This window comes from Patiria miniata, unplaced genomic scaffold (genome assembly GCF_015706575.1).
Source record: "Patiria miniata isolate m_02_andy unplaced genomic scaffold, ASM1570657v1 HiC_scaffold_15, whole genome shotgun sequence".
In the NCBI taxonomy this organism is placed as follows: Eukaryota; Metazoa; Echinodermata; class Asteroidea; order Valvatida; family Asterinidae; genus Patiria; species Patiria miniata.
In genome coordinates, this window is record NW_024037053.1 from 3888716 (window position 1) to 3910208 (window position 21493).

At 38.2% G+C, this 21493-nt stretch overlaps 1 protein-coding gene across 1 annotated transcript in view; it reads left to right on the plus strand.

The window, feature by feature from the left end:
• The window catches only part of LOC119722265 (angiopoietin-1 receptor-like), a 35772-nt gene that overhangs the window by 5267 nt on the left and 9012 nt on the right, over positions 1-21493 (plus strand). Inside the window, exons 7-8 of the mRNA XM_038192307.1 lie at positions 20411-20671; positions 20979-21113. Coding sequence (XP_038048235.1) covers positions 20411-20671; positions 20979-21113 — 396 coding nt within the window. The remainder of the gene's footprint in view (positions 1-20410; positions 20672-20978; positions 21114-21493) is intronic.

A 21493-nucleotide genomic window follows, 5' to 3' on the forward strand; every position in this document is an offset into this window, starting at 1 on the left:
TCTGGCCAGGAAGATCAACAACTGCATGGCATCATGAGGCTCATTGTACGAGGTATGACCATATAAGAGACCAGCGCAGAAGTTGATAATTTATGTGGAAACTTGAACTTTACATTAATATTGTACTTTTCATTTTGCAATTGGATTGGATACATATCAGGCTGTTCTGAGGGCATGTGGGGTCCACCTTTGTGCCTAAACTCCTGTCGTCGATGTTATAATGGAGGTATATGTGAGGAGGAGACGGGACGTTGTGTCTGCGCTCCGGGGTTCAGTGGACAACATTGTCAGTACGGTAAGGGATAAGGCTTCCACGACTGCACCTTTCAATACACGCATATCGAAGTGACACAATGTAACTATCACCATTCAGGCTGAGACAAAAAAATACACGCGTATCACAAAAAAGGTAAGTGTTCTTTTAGCAAAACGAAAACAATTTACATGTATCCCTATATGTAAATTGTTTCGTTATCCGTGGACAGAAGTTTAAAACTTTTTTTTTTTTAATTCCGTAACTTAAAAAGTAGTACCCTTATCCTAGATTTTGAAAAAGATACATGTAGAACGTCACCGAAAAAATGGTCCCGACATTTGGGTTTCGGTTTTTTAACTCAGCCTGCAGTTCATGAGAATTGTTTAATAAAACTATTTTACGAGATTTGTTTAATGAAAGTATATTTCATATACTCTTTGCTCTACAGTTCATGGCCGTAATGTCTTTGGCCAGAACGCTCGTCATAATTGCTCCAATACCAGCGATCCTCACAATGATGCCTGTCGTGGTCGTTTGTTTTGTCTTCCTGATCCTTATGGATGCTCGTGTGCTGCAGGATTCACTGGACTAGACTGCATGCAAGGTGAACAAGATTATTTCTCATTCCTAATGACGCACTGGTCACAAGGGTGATTTCATACTCTTTTTAAGGCTTGGTCATGTATACCTCTTGAGCTATTCACCCAGGTTGGGTCGTTGTGCATCAGATATTACTTGAATCTATAATTAACGTGCCTTTGGAGAAGCCTTCAAAATCAACACTTCTTTCTTTGAATTATTATTTATTTTTTTAAGAGTTGTTTGCATATTTTTGCAATACTGTTGACATTGCTTCGTTTTATATATTCCTCCTCGAACCGTTTCTCCTTGTCAGAGTGTCCCGAGGGGGCGTTTGGAGCTGACTGCAAGCAGATATGTCACTGTGCACCTGGGGACACCTGCAGTAAGGATACAGGAGAATGCAGCAATGATGCCTGTAAACCGACATACTACGGGATCAACTGCCAGTGTTCAGGTCAGATTGGGCAAAATTACACTTGCCCGCATTTATTTACCCGACAACTACTATCGGTCATGTAAGAGACCTTTTGTGTCCCGAGAAATACCTTGGGTCTACATTGTTAGAGTTTACAAAATTCTATTCACTTCGGCTTGTTTCAGGTCAGGAAATCTATCCAAACGAAGTGTCGAAAACTGCCAGACAACGTAACGTGACCTTTTCTTGGAGTCCGCCACCTTGTGCCTTAAAAGGTGGAGCCATCACTGGATACTCGTACCAACTCACAGATGTGCGTTCTAGAGAATTGCTATCATCAAACACAACACAGAAAACTGTGACGATAGACGGCTTGGTACCATACACCGAGTACGCCTTTCAGGTCGCCGCCATTACCAACGTTGGAACAGGAGTGCGCAGTGAACGTGTCACTGTAAGGACAGCAGAAGCAGGTAAGTGCTCCAAAACAGAGGTAAATCATCAACCTCGGGTAATTATCACAGTCGAATATTTGGAGCAATCATGTCGGTCAAGAATCATGGCTGTGATTGGTCAAACGAACATAAGGTGGAGTCTAGTTGATCGGTCTACTCCATCCAATATTACGTTGCAAGTATAAAAAAAATTACGATAGTACGCTTTTCGTCTCTTTAATTTTGCAGAGCCAACAGCCCCTTTGAATGTCGGCATTACGACCGCTGATAATCAACATCTCGCGGTTGTATGGACGGAGCCTGATCCTCTACAAGGGATCATCACAAACTACGATGTGGCCTATTGGGTCGTGGGAAATGAATCATCGGGAGTTGAAGTGTACAATCTCACAACAACCACACTGTCTTATCAACTACCCAATCTTGTTGTTAATGTTACCTACTTCATGCAGGTAATTAAAAACAAATTCTGTCCGGTGTAGTATTAGGCCGGGTAAAAGTTCCTTCTGTTACAATGCATATGTTTCAACGACTTACACAAAACAATCTTACTAGTGAGGTATTAATTTAGGTTATTCATATATTTATGAGAGAGGTGTTGAAGAAGATATTTCCTAGATCAGTGTTACTCTCTTTGTGAATGTTCTGTCTTAGGTGCGAGCCAAGACAGTAGTGGGCGTTGGCCCGTGGAGCGAAGTCATCAATGAAACGGTAGTAGGAGGTAAGAATGAATTCTCATACCTCATGCGTCCAAAGAATGAATACACTGTACCCGGCCCGAGACATTGTTTGTTAACAAGAAGCAACTGAAAAATATCCCAGTTATTTCTGTTTCCGGATGCAAATGTTAGATCTTTGTTAGTCCACAAAACTTAGGATTGTTATAGAAAAATGAAGCAAATTAACTTGAGTTTGATTTCAAGCTGCAAACTCTGGAATCGACTAAAGGCCGCTTTATGTATTGATTTTACCGGCCCAATGTTGGCAGCCATAAAGAAAGTCGTCACTTTTGTTTCTTTCAGTTCCTGGACTTGTGCAGAACCTCCAATGGACATACAGAGCTGAAACATCACTGACCATCGCTTGGAAGCAGCCGCTAAATCTTATGGGACCACACACGCTTTATCTCGTATGTACAAGTATTAACGTATTTCAATTTTGGGATTTGCCTTTCAATATTAGGACTGAAATAAAGATGGACAATTCGTCATAAAACGGTGCCATTAATGACACTGGAATCCTTCAAAGTCTCATACAAAACAAGGTAAGAGTTATATTTGTCTCATTTGTTTGCCATTCAAAAGCCTTAAATACTGCCGACGTAGAAATTACGACGGAAAATTCAAAGCATTGCTTCAGAGGATATATTTTTGCATTCTGCATCTATCACCCCAGCGCATTCAGCATCCTACATCCGACACACCCCAGCGCCCAAGCATCCAGTCACACCCCACCGCACACGCACAGCCATAAAACCTCCAGCATCATCCACATCCCAACACTAACCCTCTTGAGGACGGACAGAGCACACTGTCCGAAACGAGTTCTACACTCAACCAACTGGTTCTTTTCAGAACCACACTTCTTGCAGGAAGAGATTACTTTCCACATGGGAGTTACCCGCAATCTTTCTACTTTATCTCATCCGTCATGCAAAGCTTCAAGTCATATATACGAAATATTTTGTTAAATGTCTTTTCAGGTGAGCACCAGGGTCCTAGACAAACCATATCAACCGGGATTTATTGCAGAGGATAGATACACCGAATACCAAGTTGATAATTCACCATATACCGAAGCGAATCTTCAAACGGGCACCAAATATGAATTCAGTGTTTCGGCAAGGAATCACAGATTTGTAGGAAAGCCTTCAGTCTTAGAAGTCTACACAAAACCACTCTCAGGTGATTTATTGTTTAACCGGAATTATATCGCTAGTTAAAGGATAATTAAACACGTATGTAGTTCTACTTTTGTTTTATGCCACTTTATTAACTCAAACTCATAGGAAGTATGAGTAGTACCACAATAACCGAAACAAAAAAGCACGTAAAAAGGCCTACTCCACAGATCGATTTTAAAGTCATGATTTTTTCAGTAGTTATATTAAATTATTCATCAATGCAAGGGACTTAAAACAAGGCTTGATATCATTTTTAATGCTGTAATGAGAAACAAAATGTAATTCATTGAACAGCAGAAACAACTCACGTGTTTTTTCAATGTTTAAATGAAATATATAACTATACATTTTGTAAAACTAAAGTCAACCTAGGACATTATGTTTACTTTGGAAGTTGTTCTATTCCAATTACATACCAAACAAATTTCACTCTGAAGACCTACTTTTCCCTTTTATTCCCTTCAAATCAACGACAGCTCCGCCAGCACCAAGGACACCGATGACGCACGACAACGAGGCGACAGAGACGACGGTGACAATTGGTCTCCGAGCCGTGATCCCGGAAGATGACACGTTTGTCGAGTAAGATTGTTTACTTCGTTAGAACGGGATCAAACATTTGTTTTGCAAGGCTTTCGATGCTCGGTGTGACAACATGAAGTTTCCGAAGCTAGTTTACATTTTATGGAAAGCACAACTTCTATAATAGTACGGTTGCTTTCTTTAAAGATTTTGATGCAAGAGGGATCAGCTATGAATAATTATGACAAATCATACACTAAAGGATTAAGAAAGAAAGCACTCAATTGGAAAAGATTATCAATTCTCCAAATCCATTACACTAATGCCTTTTTTATAATACCCAAATCAGCCTTGTTTTCAGATAACTATCGCACAAAAAAATACATGCAGATAATTTTGCCCACATGAATTTCCAAATTTAAGACTGAAGCCACTAGCGAGAAAATATCACCATTTAAAGATATGTCTTATTGTTCGCTGCACTCTGTTGTTGTTGTAGACTACACATCTTGGATCCTGAATATCAAATTGTAAATCAAATGGATGTTTGTTTTTATGTAGATCCTACATCGTACATGTGAAGAAGGTCCAGACGTCATTGGTAAGGAGGAGGGAGGCTCTCATTGCTAGGCATTTCGAGGACTCTGCAGATGATTACATTGCAGCAGAAATGACTAAAGACAGCGTTCCTGACAAGTTTACAGTCGGTGATGAGAGGGTGTATGGAGGCTACCACAATGCACCGCTGCAGACGGGCGTTGCCTACAGCATCCGTGTCGGCTCAGTCAGCCAGGGAAACGAGACGGTACGAAAAACGGTTTTTAGATTTTGAGCTATTGTGTTGCTTCAAATGAAACAAATGAGCAAATGACAAATGATTTACTCTATTTTTAAATCGGTTGTCAGTGCTAGTTTTGTATTGAACAAGTTTTCACAATTTCTTTGAATACAGGAAGCCTCCGTGACTTTTTCGGATCCCATAATTGTACAAACTTCAAAAGGTAAATTTGTAAGAATGCTTATTTTGCAGTCGGCTGTATAAGATTTACACCCCGCGTTAAAGTCGATCTTACAAAATGTTGGGTTGCAGTGCACACTGCTGCATCACACTCGAAATAGATTGCCGACACTGACAAGGTCGGTGGTATGACGTCTGCACTAATAAGCAGGAGGTCGTGGGTTGGAGTCCCAACAGAGTATTTTAATGTTTTGTTTTCTCGCAAGCCCTCGGAACACTGAGTATATACAGTATTTGCAAAAAAAAAGTTGGCAAAGACAACACTCAATACACAGTAAAAACGAATTATCAACCCATTTTGCCCAACTTTTTTACAGTGTAGAAGCCCACCAAAAAAATGTTTTTGAATTATTCATTTTGTTTTACTTTACTATGTGTACAGTTTTTTTTATATATCCTTAATTTTAAAAAGCCTATAATGTTTATGCAACTTATCACAATCACAAGTTATTTTTATCTGAAATAACTAGCAGGTACACCCGATGCACAGAACAATGGACCAGTCATAGCAGCTATCGTTCTCGGGGTATTATTATTTGTTGGTGCTGTTGCTGTCATCATCGGCTGTGTGGTGTGGAGGAAACGAGACCAAGACCGCAACAATGCTCGGACTACACCGAGGCTGAACGTCACTGACAAAGTTGTAAGTCTTTGTCTTAGTCAAAAAGTCGAAGTCTGTTTGTATTTGGTAGTAATTTTGGAAAAGGAACAATATAACAAAAGCTCTTCAAAGTGAAAATATGAAAACTAAGTTTTGAAAGGTAGTCGCAAGTTATATTCTTGGACTGGAATGGTTACACGAAAGTCTTCACTTCACATACTATTTACTTGTTTAATATTTATGTCCTGGGCATAGGAGCTTTCTGTTGTGAGATATCCCAGCATGCAAGGCATCGATTCACCAATTACTGAAAGCGACATCTACGAAAACGTGGGTTTACCAGCCTGGGCTAAGGGACTGGAAATCCAATGGAGTAATCTCACGATTGAGGATAAGGTTCTTGGCGAGGGAAACTTTGGAGAAGTGAGAGCAGGTCGTCTCAAAATCAGAGGAGGACTGGCTAAAGTAGCCATCAAAACTCTCAAAGGTAAGAGAAAATTGATTTCGATCTCGGGCCGGTAACATCATCCTATGACAGAGGTGGATAATTTTGTGGTAGTGAATTGTTTTGATCCTGTCACACTTGATTTGAGGAACATGTTTTGTTGGAATGAGACAGCAGGGATTAAAATTGTCTCTCCTTTTTATTGTTACAGGTGCGACGACGACTGCTTCCGAGGACTTCCTGGTCGAGTTCAAGACAATGGCTCGAATCAAGCCACACCCGAACGTAGTTGGTCTAATGGGCGCGTGTATGTACGAAGGTACAACTACAACTATCAACCATTACTCGCATATTAAACAAATACACAATGATTTCAGAACGATTCTTTAAGCTCAGGTGTAAACATCCTTTGGGGCCTTAATCAGTGAAAAGCACACAAAGAACAAAGTTTTCTTACATGCAACTGAGGTTTCATACTTAAAAACCACCTGGTCAAACCCACCCTATAGTTCATATACCCAGGAAATTTGATGCACTCTCAATTTTTTTTTTTTAAGTCTGACCAGTGATTTCTTTCTTTATTCCAGCCATTTTGTACGTCGCTCTTGAATATCTCCCCAACGGCAACCTGCGTGACTACCTGAGGAGTACTCGCCCCAAGCAGCAGGTGGCAATGAAGTCGGATGATGGTGTATCACCGCTGACTTCCTCCAACTTACTGACATTCGGCATAGATATAGCCAGAGGAATGGATCACCTCTCTGACACTGGAGTAAGGGCCCGCAGTCGAATATAGATATATCCCTATATACTCTAGTTGAGGTGTAACAAATTCAAGTGTCCAGCTTTTAATTCATACAGATTGAAATCTCGAAGTTCAAGTCTCGACATTGTGTTCTCGAGCAAGATATTTTACTTTATCTTCCTTTCTGGGGCACTGTGACGGTACACAAACAGATTGTCGAGATCTGTAATTGTCGCGTACAACTGATTGGAAGACTATTATCTTAACAATAAATATATTTTCATAACACAGATAATTCACCGAGACTTGGCTGCGAGAAACATACTTCTCGGGGAAGACTTGACTGCCAAGATTTCTGATTTCGGACTATCACGGGGAGAGGACACCTACGTTCAGAAATCGCAGGTACAAGTGTCACTTTCTCAATACGTAATGCTGTCAGTAGAATAGTTAATAAAGTGCACAGGTGCAGAATTAAAACACGTAAAATGTTAACACTGATCTTATTGTGAAATTCATTCTTCTAAATGCAGTTTTCAATAACACTCAAGAAGCACCAAAAACAAAATATAAATAACGCACAAGTGGAGTAAGCTAGTAAAATTGTGTGTAGTTTGTGAAGATTAATGAATCTAAATGTTTGTTTATTTCTTTTGAAATGCAGATTTTAATTTACTTTCTTTATTTAATTTATTTTTGTTTGTAAATGTACTGTCTTAGACCCGTGTTCCTTTCCGCTGGATGGCCATCGAGTCTTTGACCCGCCGGGTGTACAAGTCTAAGAGTGATGTGTAAGTATCATCAAAATATTATACGACTCGAGATCATTAGACATCCCCGCTAATTTTAAGTCAAATTCCAGGTGAGAATAATATTATGATTCGTTTTTCATGCCTGAGTCTTTTTGGTGATCTTGTTCCAGATGGTCATTCGGGATCGTACTGTGGGAGATAGCCACATTTGGTAAGTAACTCAATTTGTGTATTTCAGATCTTTATATTCCATAGGAAGGAATGTGTAGAGAATTTGAAGCAAAATATAACTTGGCTGTGTGTTAAAATCGTGATTGGTTATTATTTTGAGGTACTTTATGCTATCACAAAAAAAAAGGTTTGAAATCTGTATTTCTAATTTGACCTTCACTTTTATATCCAGTCACCTTTTTGCAGTTCTACAAAACCTTTCTATTCTCATCATAGCCTCATTCCATAATTAAAGACCATTGCAACTTCGGAGTTGTAATACTGGTATTGTTGTATGGACAATTAAAGATGTTATTGTTTGACGGATGATAATATTGTATTAATTGGTTATTGCAGGTGCGACGCCCTATCCGGGAATTCAAAGTTTGTTGTTGGCCAAACGACTGCAGGAAGGCTACCGAATGCCCAAGCCGGAAAACTGTACAGATGAAATGTAATTATGCAAGAAAATAACCTGTACTTTTTATAAAAATCACAAAATCTGATTTAGTTGTCTCTTTTAGTCTTGTCAAACCTCAGAGGTACAAAAACAAGACAAGGACAGTTTTGGCGTCGCACAAAGAATGTTTTAATTTCAACTATAGTGACATCAACGCAGTGCCAACCTGAATCGTCGGTAATCGCAGTTTTTGGAAAATTGTGCATGCCACCAACGGAGTCTGTAAAATCGTTAAGGTGTCTATTGATTAAAACAAGTGTGCTTCAAAGTGACAAGAAATTTCACCCCTTGCCACCGCACCTCCACAACACCCCTAGTAAGTTAGCTTTATTGCGTTTTTTGCCTTCTCTAGCTACGATCTGATGATGAAGTGTTGGCAGCTAGAACCCAGCCAACGCCCAAGCTTCAAAGAAATAATGGTGACACTCAAGAAAATGAACGACCCATCAGATGAGAACGTATGTGTACCGTGTTTGCCCCTAAGGTTTCTTCTGTTATTTGTTTATCACAAACGTTTATTACATCACCTTATAGAAGTGTATGATTTTTGTCCTGTTGATTTTTGCTTACTTTTACGACGGTCTTTAAGTCATTCACAAAATCGTCTTTTAACTGGCTCCAAAAAGATAATACTCAAATATTAATTGTGAAATTAATTACATTTTAAAGATATTTTTTTATGAAAAGTCTGCAAATTATTTTTAAAATTCACATTTGGTTATCATTTCAGATCTACATGACAACTCATTTCTACGTGAATCACGTGATCAAGCCAGAGTTTGACGACAACTAGCAAAATGGTCCAAGACTGAAGAAGATTTTTCTTAATGATAAAAAGACCTTTCGAGATAACTGGGATATCATTGACCGATTATTCAGATTTGTTTTTTCTTTTTGGGGAGGCGCTTTGTAATTGACCCAATTGCTGTGCACTATAGATACCTGTTATGTTTCATATTAAAATGTGTTCTAAAATACTTGAAAACAAGACTTAATTTTATTTCTTTGATCGTGTATATATGTATATCTCTTTTTACTGACATTGGATAAAAAAGGAAATGACGTTAATTTTTATAGCACACGCCGTAGTGATTTTGTTAGCTATTTTAGCTGTATATGTATATTGTTTATGGATGGTAAAGCTGTTGGATGCAGTAAACAATTGCTTGAAATGTAATAGGAATATTTTATGTTATACCTTTAAATAAAAAATAACAACTGTATGCGTTTATATGCTTTAAACAATGTTATATTTCTTAAAACTGCTTTGGTTTGCTATTTTTAGATATAGACATGAAACTTTCTGATGTACTTCTTAGCCGTGATACAATATTATTCTCGAGTGCAGAATCTTTTCATGAATCGGATCATTTCAAAGAATTATTGTCTGCTTACGATAAACGTAAACGTATACTCAGATATACATGTACATGTATCTCACGTATTATCCATGAAGTATCACTAAATGTACTAATCAGTATCATGAACTGTTAAGAATAATTGTAATATAACAGTTCAGTGATGTGAAAGATTGGGTAAGATAGAAATTATATACACAGTAACCGAGCTTTCTAAATTCAGAGCTTTGTGACTATACATGTACTTTAGAGGTGTTAGCTTGTTTCAGCAGAGACGCTACAATACAGGGAAAGAATAAACAATGTCATTGTCTTTGCATTGATTTAAAAATGTATGATCTTCCATAGCTATGAGATAACAATGATAAGGTACCCCCATTTCCCTGGGGCCTAAGTAGTACTAAAGTTTGTCACGAGTCAATATGTCCCATCAGGTCGGCGTTTATCTCCGGTTTCAGTAGAATGAAACGACTGAGAATATGTTATTGCCCCTTGATGGGATGCCAGTCCATCGCAGGTTACCCCCAGCTATTGCATGTACCCATATGAACTCCTGGGTGGAGAGGCAAGAGGGGGTGATCTGGTTTGCCCAGGGACACCACACAATGGCCAGCAGACCCTGTACTCATGCGTCATGAGCCTGAGCACAAAGCCACACTCTCCTTAGTATGATTTCATTAAGTATCCGAAGTCCAGAGACGATTTTTTAGTTAAGAAAACCCAAAAAGCAGAAGCAGGAACTGTTGTTTTTTTCTACATTCAGCTTCTGCATGTAAAACATGCGAAGTGCAACAAAAGGTTGAACTTTTGACCCAGAACCCTGCTGTACATGTTAATATACACACTTCTATTGACACAAAAGCAGTTGAAAAGGGGCCAATGAACTGCGCGAAGCAGGCATTATTCACGCGTTGGTCCAATAACTCCAAACTAAGTGTGTATATTGTACATACTTCGTACGTATTGATGGCGCCATTTGGTTTGTGCGCATGTTTGAAATAGGCCTATTACTCTAAAACGTGACTTTTTCGTGTGTCTCTATATAGAAATTGTCAACATGGGTCAATTTCCTTCATTTCCAAATTGTGAGAAGTATATACACGGGGACAATTAAATAATCACTCATTAAATAAAAAGTTAGAAACAGTTTCATTCATTTTGAGCGTGAACACTTAAAAATATTTTGAACTCGGTGAAAAATTTAATTTTATTTTGAATTTTCAGTGATTCTTCAGAGAAAAAAAAAACACCTGTGGATTTTACCTCATTTTGCCAAATATATCTTTTCCCCCAAAACAAGGTATATGTGTATTTGTGGTCGGTGAACCTTTCAACCCTGTAGTCGGGAATTAAACTGGGCAATTTCAGCAGATTTTCTGAAGGGTTGAAGGTTTTTTTTTTTCTGGTCCACTTTTTTGATGCATGTATTTGTTATGTGTGGAATTTTTAAAGACCGCCCTCTCTGAACATTCGGTGCCATTTTTGTGTGTGATAAATACAAGAAAAGGCCGCAGTGTCACAGCAGAGTGCACACAAAAATTGTTAAATAAATGTCCATGGAAATCCGTATTGTTTTATTCGTAAAACTATTATCAATTTCATATTTTACTTTTTTTAGGAAATATTCGCAGTCTTTGCAGCTTGCTGAATTCCCATTTGTTATTCTGTAGTTTGTCTATGTACTGGTTATGTCCAAAGTGATCATGAAATGTCAACACTTTCTTACTCTGACTTTAAAACTGGTTTTCGAACATCAATTAGATTATATTACAATGAGACAGTTGTACAGGTATTATTCATTAGCATCTGCAAGTGGTAGATTGGGTCGCACAGCGCTGTACTGCACTTTGATGTCCATGATGGAACAGTTTCAAGAGGAAAAGGTTGTAGACGTGTTACGAGCCGTTCAGCGCCTGTAGTGCATCGCAGTATGATGTACTCCCTAGTAATTATTTTGATAAAATTTTTAAAGCATTAAATGCGTAAATATTTGCCATTTCGATTCAAGTCATTGATTCATACATACTTTCTTTGTCTAGCAGGTGCACGCGATAACACACAATTGCTTGTATAATTCGCCTTACTAGCAGCAAATTCCAGTCTTACCTTTTCTAATTGGCGCCACATTTCCATTGTCTTGCAGGATCACTGTGCGATGTGCTGCGATGTATTCCAGGCTAACTTGGACTCGTCCATTGTCTACGAAAACCTGTACAAAATGTATATCTGTACATTAGTATAATTTAAAAGTTCCAGTGTTCGTCGGGTTTCCGGTGATTGGCCCTGTATGATACATTGTGATGTTTTCCACCACTAGTCAAAAGTTTGTCGCAGGGGGTTTGGGTGCAACGACCCAAAGAAATGTCCACCCAAAAAAAACAATTTTTTTTAAGAGAGGGTGATGGTTGTTTTCCTCTCTAAACTATACGTTTGTAGTGCCGTTTATTTAATGCAATACTGCGAAAAAATGTTTACTGGATAAATGCCAGCAATCCAGCAGGGATTTTGTTCTACAACTTTATATCGGTGGCTTTGGTAAAGGATCGTCTTGCACATTAATTGTGTTTCAATTCGCATGTTATTTTTTTGGGGGGGGGGATTAGTATATTACAATTGTTTTGTAAGCAAGAACTAATTTAAAACCTTGAATTATTCCTAAGAGGTCCGACGGTGACTGTATTTAGACACCGCTACAGCATAAACAAATTGTTTTTATAACGCACATATTATATTTAAAGAACTTTAGATACATTAGACCTTTCCTTATGTCTACAGCTTTCCTACACAATTTCCTAACCTATTTTCATGTATTATACAATCTTATATTTACCCACATATTTCCGTGCATCAAACTTCTTCATAAACAAAAATGCAGGCGTCAATCATTCACTCTAAAATTCTTGTTCCCTTCTCAAAGCATTAATAAAATGTCAATATTTTCCAGTGAATGTTTATATAGAGATAATTCAAGTACTATTGATTATTAAATTCCTATACAAGTATAATGATCAGAGTGCTATAAAGGATATTTTTCTGTACTAGTTCATCCTTTTATTTTATTAACAGTAATGAGAGGATTTCTTAAATATTCATGTTATAGCTAGTTAGTGCACTATGATAACAGTGGCATAACCACCTGGGTGTGGGGGGATATCGGGTATCCCCCACACCCAATATTTTCTCACGAGCCCCTTTATCAGGAGTGCCCTATCAATCACGAGCGCCGGGTTATTTTTCCCAGAGTGCCCCTTTGTACATCGTGCGAACGTTGCAAATTGTGCCGTCATGAAGAGCGCCACCTAATGCCTGACATTTCCCACGATCGGCCGCTTTGAACAGCGCCCCCATAGGCAAATACTGTCCTCCCCCCCCCCCCTTTCCCGCAGAGTCAACAGCCATAGCACACACGCACTTTCTAAATTTGGAGGCGTGGTTTCGCACTAACAACGCGACACAAAAACTTGACATCATCAGTCAAATTGACTGACTGAGCAGGCTATTCAATTGCCAAGGACAGTGTATCATTGAAAGTTTATTCAACCAGGAAAAAGTGTTTAAAAAATAAAAATATTACCTGCTATCATGGCATATTGCGTATGTGTAGTTTTATATGCTTATTTGCTCTGTGTTATAAAACTCTCCTGAAATTGAGGGTTTTTTTTTTCAGAAGCCAACCCCACTAAATGGCAGCCTACTTCGTTTGGGGGATCTTTTGTTTTGGATCAAGCATAGACATGCACTGAGTTTGGGTCCAAATTTGTCATTAGCTTTATTATGTGATCAAAGTATTTGTTATCATTTGATACTTGAAAAATTACGATGATAATGGGTTTTTTGGGTAGCCCGTGTCTTTCTTCCATGGCGTAGTTGGTTTTCAAAAGTCAAGGCTGACTCGAAGTTGCGAACATTGTGCTGTATTCGTCTTTAGAAATATTCTATGTCACAAATTTGCGATATTTGTTGAAGATAGTAATGCCTCTTAAATAAAACATAAAAACTGCGTTTCCAAGAAAGAGTTTACATTTTTTTTTTCTTATTTGTGTGCCTGCTTGTTCGAAGGACATGGCTGTTTTGAATTTTTTTTGAATTATTTTTATTCCCACACGTTTTTGGTCACCAGTTGTCATGTCCTCTTGCAGTTTTCAAAATAAACTATTTCCTCAACGCCATGGCCATCTGTTCTGCCTCGCGAGCTTACATTGTCACGCGAGCACTTCGAAGAAAAATTTGGTTTCATCAACAGAAACAACAATGAAATTTATCACAGTGCATTGACTGTCTCATACTGCAACACTCGTCACTGTTGGTGCTGTAGGAAATGTTATTTCACAGTGTTGGAAGCAACAAGGTCACTGTACCGTGAAGTTCTCAGCCATATTTAAGTATTGTTAGGCTGATAGATCGGCTAGGGTTTTCAGACAGAACAATAACCGCTATGAAAAGATCATTGACAGGGGTCGGCCAGGCAATTCCCCTCTAGCGATTACTCATTCAAAACTCGAAAACCGAAACGTTTTCAATACTCGGCACGAAGTGCAGTACAGGTTCTCAGTGTGTTAAACTCGGTACAGCAGCTCAAATTTATTGAATATAATTTTATTTTTATTTCCGCATGCAGTAATCATGGCGGCCTGTTTGCCACGATGGTGTCGTTTCTGTGCATTGGTACTTCTGGTTGTTGTGAACACAGGTAATTGAAGTGTATTATTGATAACAGATGGTTTGTCGTTCCCGTTCATGCCACCACAATTCAGTGATGGAGTTATTTTTTTTACTCTGCGAAATATAACATATGGACAAATATATCAATTCAATTCAATTCAAGGGTTTTATTATCAATTCATCGCAGCCCAAAGGCTGAATTGTGAATGATTGGCAATACCTTTTTTTTAAGTACAAATAAAACTAAACATTTGAATTACTTCATACAAAAAGTGAATCGTCATAACAAATTAATCAGGACGTGATACGTTTGGTTTGAATTATTGATTTCCAAACGACTTGCAGATGTTTGGCATGTTGATGCGAATTTATCTTATTCTCAATCATTATTTTATCCCAGTGATTTTATTACATATGGTTAACAGGTTGTACTGTAACCTGGTATTTTTTTTGTTAGTGGAAATATTCTTGTTGTTTGTTTGTTTGTTGGGTTGTTTGTTTGTTTGTTTATTTTTAGTGTTTAGATATGATCATACAGTTTACCAAACGTTGACCCTCCAAGCACATTAATCCTGCAAAAATCGAAATTCAAGAGGGTTAAATATTACAGTGATAACAAAAACAGTGCCAAAACGTGGGTGGATTTGATTTGGAATTTTGAAATTTGCAAGCTTACTCCTCCTGCGCAGACATTCTATTCTGTGATAGGTCGGCAAGAAGTTTCTGATCTCATAAAAAGATTGATCCCGCACATAAAAGACATTTTAAAAGAGTTTACACATCGGCGTTAATCCTTGGGGTGATATCACCCTCCCTTTTTGACGCGGGGGTGTGCAGTTGGATCATCCCCCTCCTCCGCCCAGAATTGTGTGGCAATAAACAATAAACACAAATTTTGAGGTAATCTTGTTACTTTCCAACCGTCCAAATGTACTAAATAGTTCTGAAAACCAAAGAACGCTACAAGAGCTTCAAAAGCACCGTTTGGCATTAGATGCACATTTGTATCATGAACCTCTTCCGTTTCAAATTTCCTAGGCCGAGTAATTTTATGATTTTCGATCATCCCCAATTCCCCTCCCCTCCTTGGCCCACTCGCCGATATGGATTTACGCCACTTGCTTTTAACCCAGAGATATTGAGCAAAGACGTACGGAACTCTTTAGGCTACATAATGTAGACAAGGATTAATTTCGTACGGATTTTCGCTTGATATTTGACGATAAGATAAATATTCAAGCAAAGAATGGGAGATATCATTTCCAATCCTTTTCTTATTTTATTTTATTTTATTTTATTTCATTTTATTTAACTATTTTAATTCAAAAACATTTAACACGGAAGCCACACAAATTTACTCAAATAACAATTTTAACAAAGCCTGTTCAAACTACGAAACTAAGAAACTATCGAATATTTTACTGATGTTGCTTTACATTTGTTAAGACTTGTTGCTTTAAGCAACGGCCACGGAAACCGTAATATGCGAACATATTGTGTCAAATTATGAGGTCGAAAAAATGTTCCTTTTGTGTTTCAAACTAAAGCACTGTCCCTGGATGTGCGAGGGAAACCTGCCGAACAGAGCTCAACTGCTCCGGAGGAAAACGACCTTAGTTTTGAGGCAGGGAAGGCTGTGGATGGAAACATTACTATATTTTCTAAAACGGGTGAGATAATCGCTTCACATTGTAAACGTTGGTCGGGTCCATCACAGGTCCATTTAAAATTGCAAGTAGAGTAAGAAGTTACAAAGACAAAAACGATAGCCAAGGGATGCTCACGTTACAGTTCAAAGCTTGTGACTTGACTTTAGACTGGGAAAAGTGTGAATGATTTCTGATAACCAAATTGTGATGGGCTTGACGACAGCAATCCATCCACCATGTTGTTTCTTTGTTCATTAATTGAATCACTCTTTCATTTGTTTTTAATTGTCTCAAATCAAGAGACAGTTCTATTAAAGCAATTAAGTTTAAAAACCATTTAAATTAACATAATACTAAAAATACTATAATAGAAATATATAGGCAGGTATTTTGCACGTTAACAAACACCCAAATAACCAAGGAAACAAGAACAATATAAGGAGGAACAACAAACACCAAATACAAAATAACATACAATGAAATCACAAACAGAAAACATTCAAAATGTTTGTGAAATGAGGAATGGAACTTTGTTGAAAGGACTTAGTTCGAATAGGAAGTTGAGTTATTTGTTTGCTGTTCCATTCCTACCATAGCATGCTATCCTCGAACGAAGAGGTGCGTTGTTATTGAATTATTGTCATGTTCATTAGCAAATTGTACACAATGTTCCACTCTCCATCTTTCAAGTATATTCCATTTACATTGGATGAGCGCATGTCAGTATGATCTGTACTGATTACCCATGATGGTCCTGTACAAGCCCGTTTCTTATCCTTTCAAGATCATAGGTTTGCTTTCTTGTCAAATTAAAAATACCACTTACTGCTGGGAATGTAATGTTAAACTGGTCATGAAATTCTCGCAGGTACGGAATGTACTTAATATGTTTGGATTCCACTTTTTTTTTTTAGTGACACTCTCGTTCTTTACAGTATACGCAAATCGAAAACCAACAAGTTCATGTTTGTTTCGATGAATGATCATTTCGATGCATCTTTTCATTAGTTTTTCCATATCACTCAAGATCCTATTTCGGAACGTACTAATGTATATATTTTTTTTTATTTGGCTAAAATGTGGTCAAATGAGCTCCAATAAATTATACTAATTATTAATTGATTACAGTAAATACCTTAACGTCCTTTCGTTTCTAACTTTTTTTTCGGTACATGATACGTACTTTCAAGGGAGACTTTGGTGGCTTTTATGACAAATGAATGACACATTGGGACGGTTTGTTTATAACCTCTGTTTCATATCTGTACAGCGGAAATGAACAATCCGTGGTGGCGATTGGACTTGGAGGCTGTCTACTGCTTGAGGACAATTACTATCATCAATGGTAAGAATCTGCCCAACCATAACCCAGAAAATCTTTCTCGTATTTTTTAAAGACGATTTGTTCTTGTTGAATTACTACTGACAAGCTTGTCAAATGCTATAATGTGTGCTAGAACATCAAACGCTAGAACATATGTGAAGAGAACCATGGCCAATCAACGGGCGTCTTATATCTTTGTCTTGGTAGGCTGAGCACGTGTCGTGGTGTCCATTCCCATCAGATCTTCCCTAATAATTACGTATCATCCAATAGAATATTACATTTTACTTGTATGTACCATATCTTTTTAGGGGGTTACACATACACAGAGCAAATATATTGTTTCAGACGACACTCAGGATACCAGCCCTCTTTCATAGATAAATAACTATTAAATATAATTCAATGTACATTTTATGGTGATTTTGTGTACAGTTAGGAGCCGAAATCTGACAACATTCAATACTTAAAATTATATCAAGCCCAATCATAATGTGCGTGTTGTTGAAACGCAGGAATGGGTATGAACGGCGCTCAAGTACATGCTGGGTTGAGTCGAGATCGTTTAGTCAACAGACTGATAGGAACATTCAGCGAAGCGGGAGTTGTCATAATGACAGCTGACCCTGTGGTCACTGCTCGCTATGTGAGCGTAGACCTTCCCGGTAACAATAAAATCATTAACATGGCGGAAATCACAGTTGAAGAATTCATAGATGAAGAAACTCTCGCCTCAACTGGTGAGTAATGTTTTTAGTAATCATACTGTGGTGGTTTACAAATGAATAATAAAACACGATACTCAATTAAATGTAAATATCAAAGTTGGGTTTCGCTGTAATGTAAGGGGGAAGACTAATATGGGAAAATCGTAAAATTAAGATAATCTTTCGAAGTCATTTGGTTTTTCCTGTATCGTTTTTGTAGCAATTTCTGTGGATGGAAGATGGACTTCTCAGAGAGGCACATTCAACGACAGGGTTTCTGCTCACGCGGTTGACAGAGCTTTCAACTACGATGATGTTAACAATCATTGCAGCACCACAGGTAAGGCCTCATGAATTTAATACACATTGATATACTACCAAACAATGCCATGTACACTTCGAAATTACCTTTGACCTGTGTGTTCCATGATAGCATCGATCTGAGGACTTTTTCCTGAAAAAAAATTATGTAAGCCTGCTTTATGTACACAGTCAATAATTGAAATTACCCAAATTACAGTTAGTAATACAAAAAGTTTATCATCCGGATTTTTTTTAAATGAAAAGGAAGAAGGCGGCCCATTTTGTTCCAAGGTGGCGGATTTTCCTATATGGCGGGTGGATTTTGCTGCCCCCCCCCTCAAAAAAACTAAATATATTACAAAAAAGGAGGCGGTTGGAGAAAAACGGACCGTTTATTTTTCAACTGTCGTCTACTTTGAATAACATTAAGTGTTTCAAGTACACTACCTTGACTCAAAATCATAAGCCTACATTGTTAACAGATGGAGCGCCATCATGGTGGAAACTTGACCTGATGTCTGCTCAATGTGTCGGCAAGGTGACAGTCAAGAGCTCTGATTATCCTAATGGTGAGTTGATTTTCCAACTACATTGACAGGAGATGACAAAATACAAATTGGGAAACAAAAACCAAGGAGGCCTGGGTGAAGCGCTCTTTGTGAAGAATTTTCATTACATTCTGTAAACAGATTTCGGAATTCAATTTAGTGATCCGTCAATTGTCAACCGTCATTTCTTTACACATTTTCATAAACTCTTGCTGATAGTATTACTCATTTTCTTTTATTTTTCGTAATAAGTAAATGTAAGACAATTGTTTGAAAATGCTGTTGTTGGAGCTGGTATGAGCAGTGTGCCTACCGAGAACACAATGTGTGGGAGTCCAGTTACCACATACCAAGCCGTAGCCAATAACTGGATGGAGTTTGACTGCAATCCACCTGATGGACTGACTGCTCGATACATCAGAGTCGATAGTCCACGACGGTTCCTTTTCCTGTGTGAAGTCTTAGTGTTTCCATGCAGGCCTAACCTTCCAGCAGGTAATTATGTTCTTACAAGCTGGGAAAACGTTTTATTTAAACCAAAAACCATTAGTTTGCAAGAATGACATTTCGTGGAAGCAAATAATGTATCAAGATAAATGGCAGTGGACTAGTCTTTCACAACAGATTGTTCTTATATTAAAAAGTGAACAAACTGTCGCTAAGCCATTACCAAAAATGATATATGACGCCATTAGTTGAGTCGAGGTAGTGTTGTCTCTTGATCGCAATGAAGACAACTACATGTTTCTGTCAATGCTACTGCTCTTCTGTGCAGATGTGACAACTCCTAGTATGCCAATTGAATATACATTCAATGTGTTGTCCTAACTATTCTTTTTTTTATTTGCGTCCGAATGAGTTTCTAACAGCATATTGCAAACAAATGTTCAATTCTCAGTGGACTTTACTTTCGTCGCTAATCCTGCTCTCATCAACTCGGCTGGAGGCAACGATGTCGTCCTGACAGTATACAAAGGTCCCGATGACATACCTGCTGGTGTCACATTTGGCCGTCAGTTGGCAACAGGTGGAATGGATGGACTTCCTCCCGGATCAACCGAAGAAGGCGAGACGACCTTTTACGGAGGTACAGCGACAACTCTACGGTTACCTGCGGCGGATGGAATTAGCAGAGTTGGTGTCTTCTATTTTGATGGAACTATACGAAGCGTCAAGACCAGGATTCAGATCGTAATGTTGCCGAAAGGTGGTAAGATAATATTCCCGTTCGATTGTAATGCTGACATAGACACCAAATGACCTTTTTTCCTCAAAAAAATCACCAGTTGAAAATAAATAACCGGTCTAGATTTCATCATGTAGATTTGCAGAGGTTGTGAAAAAGAAGCTCCTGAACAACATAATTTTCAATTTTAGTTGTAGATCCAACAAGAGCGAAAATGGACTGGTTAAAATATGAGGACGAATATTTAATACCTTTCCAATACCCAATTTAAAATATGCTGCATGTTATCTCTATTTGTTTTGCACACAGATATTGTACAGATACGTCCAGTTCAGCGAACGCAGATAGCAAATGTCGGAGACTCAATTCAACTTGAGATGCGAAATGTGAATGCACCAAACACCAACTACAGATGGCGGCATGATGGAGGTGACGTCATGACATCTTGGAATGACCAGCTCAGTGTGTCTATTGATGATGTTGCTGTGAGTGATGGAGGAGTCTACAGCTGCTTCGTATCTGACCAGGAGGATCAACAACTGCATGGCATCATGAGACTTATTGTGCGACGTATGTTTATAACTGAGTGTATCACGAAGTATATGCGTTTTCGAAACCGCGTTTAAATCCTGATATTTTCTCATTTTGATTGGAATCCAAAAAAAAATCACGAGGTTTGCTTCGATCACGTGATGTAAACGTTCTTGTTTACAATGGGTTTTTTTTATGTGTCTATGAACGTACACAAATATGCAGGAAAATAATATCAACAGCAAATGCATCTACCTTCTTTGTGAAATGGGGATGACGACAAACGAATTATGATTATGCTCCATTTTGTAATATGATCATTTTTTTTTTCCATGTCTACACTTAGGCTGTTCTGATGCGATTTGGGGGCCATCATTCTGCCTGAATCTTTGTCGACGGTGCTACAATAGAGGCGTATGTGACGACATCACAGGAAACTGTGTCTGTGCTCCGGGTTTCAGTGGAGAAAACTGCGAACGGGGTGCTGTTTATGAACTTCATAAATTGTTTGGTTTTAACAGTACAAAAAAAAAGAAATGGCTTGTTCACAACAGCGTGGTATCATTTTTGTTGACTCGCATGTTACGCCATTATTCAACTTGGCTGAGCTAGGTGGCGGAATGCCGTGTTAGTCTGACAAAAGAAATAAGCTTTGTGCCATTGCACGTTAAGAAATCGTGTTAGTTTCCGAAGAAACAACCATGAAAAGAACATCATGTAATCACTGACTATATCAGGACTCGGGTATTCTTGGTGTTCGCAACTTCATAACTGGATCTTCTCAGTACCACACAACTCACAAAGAGATATCATTCAGATAATTGCTACCGCTAGCCTTCCATTCATTGATCATGTCCACCA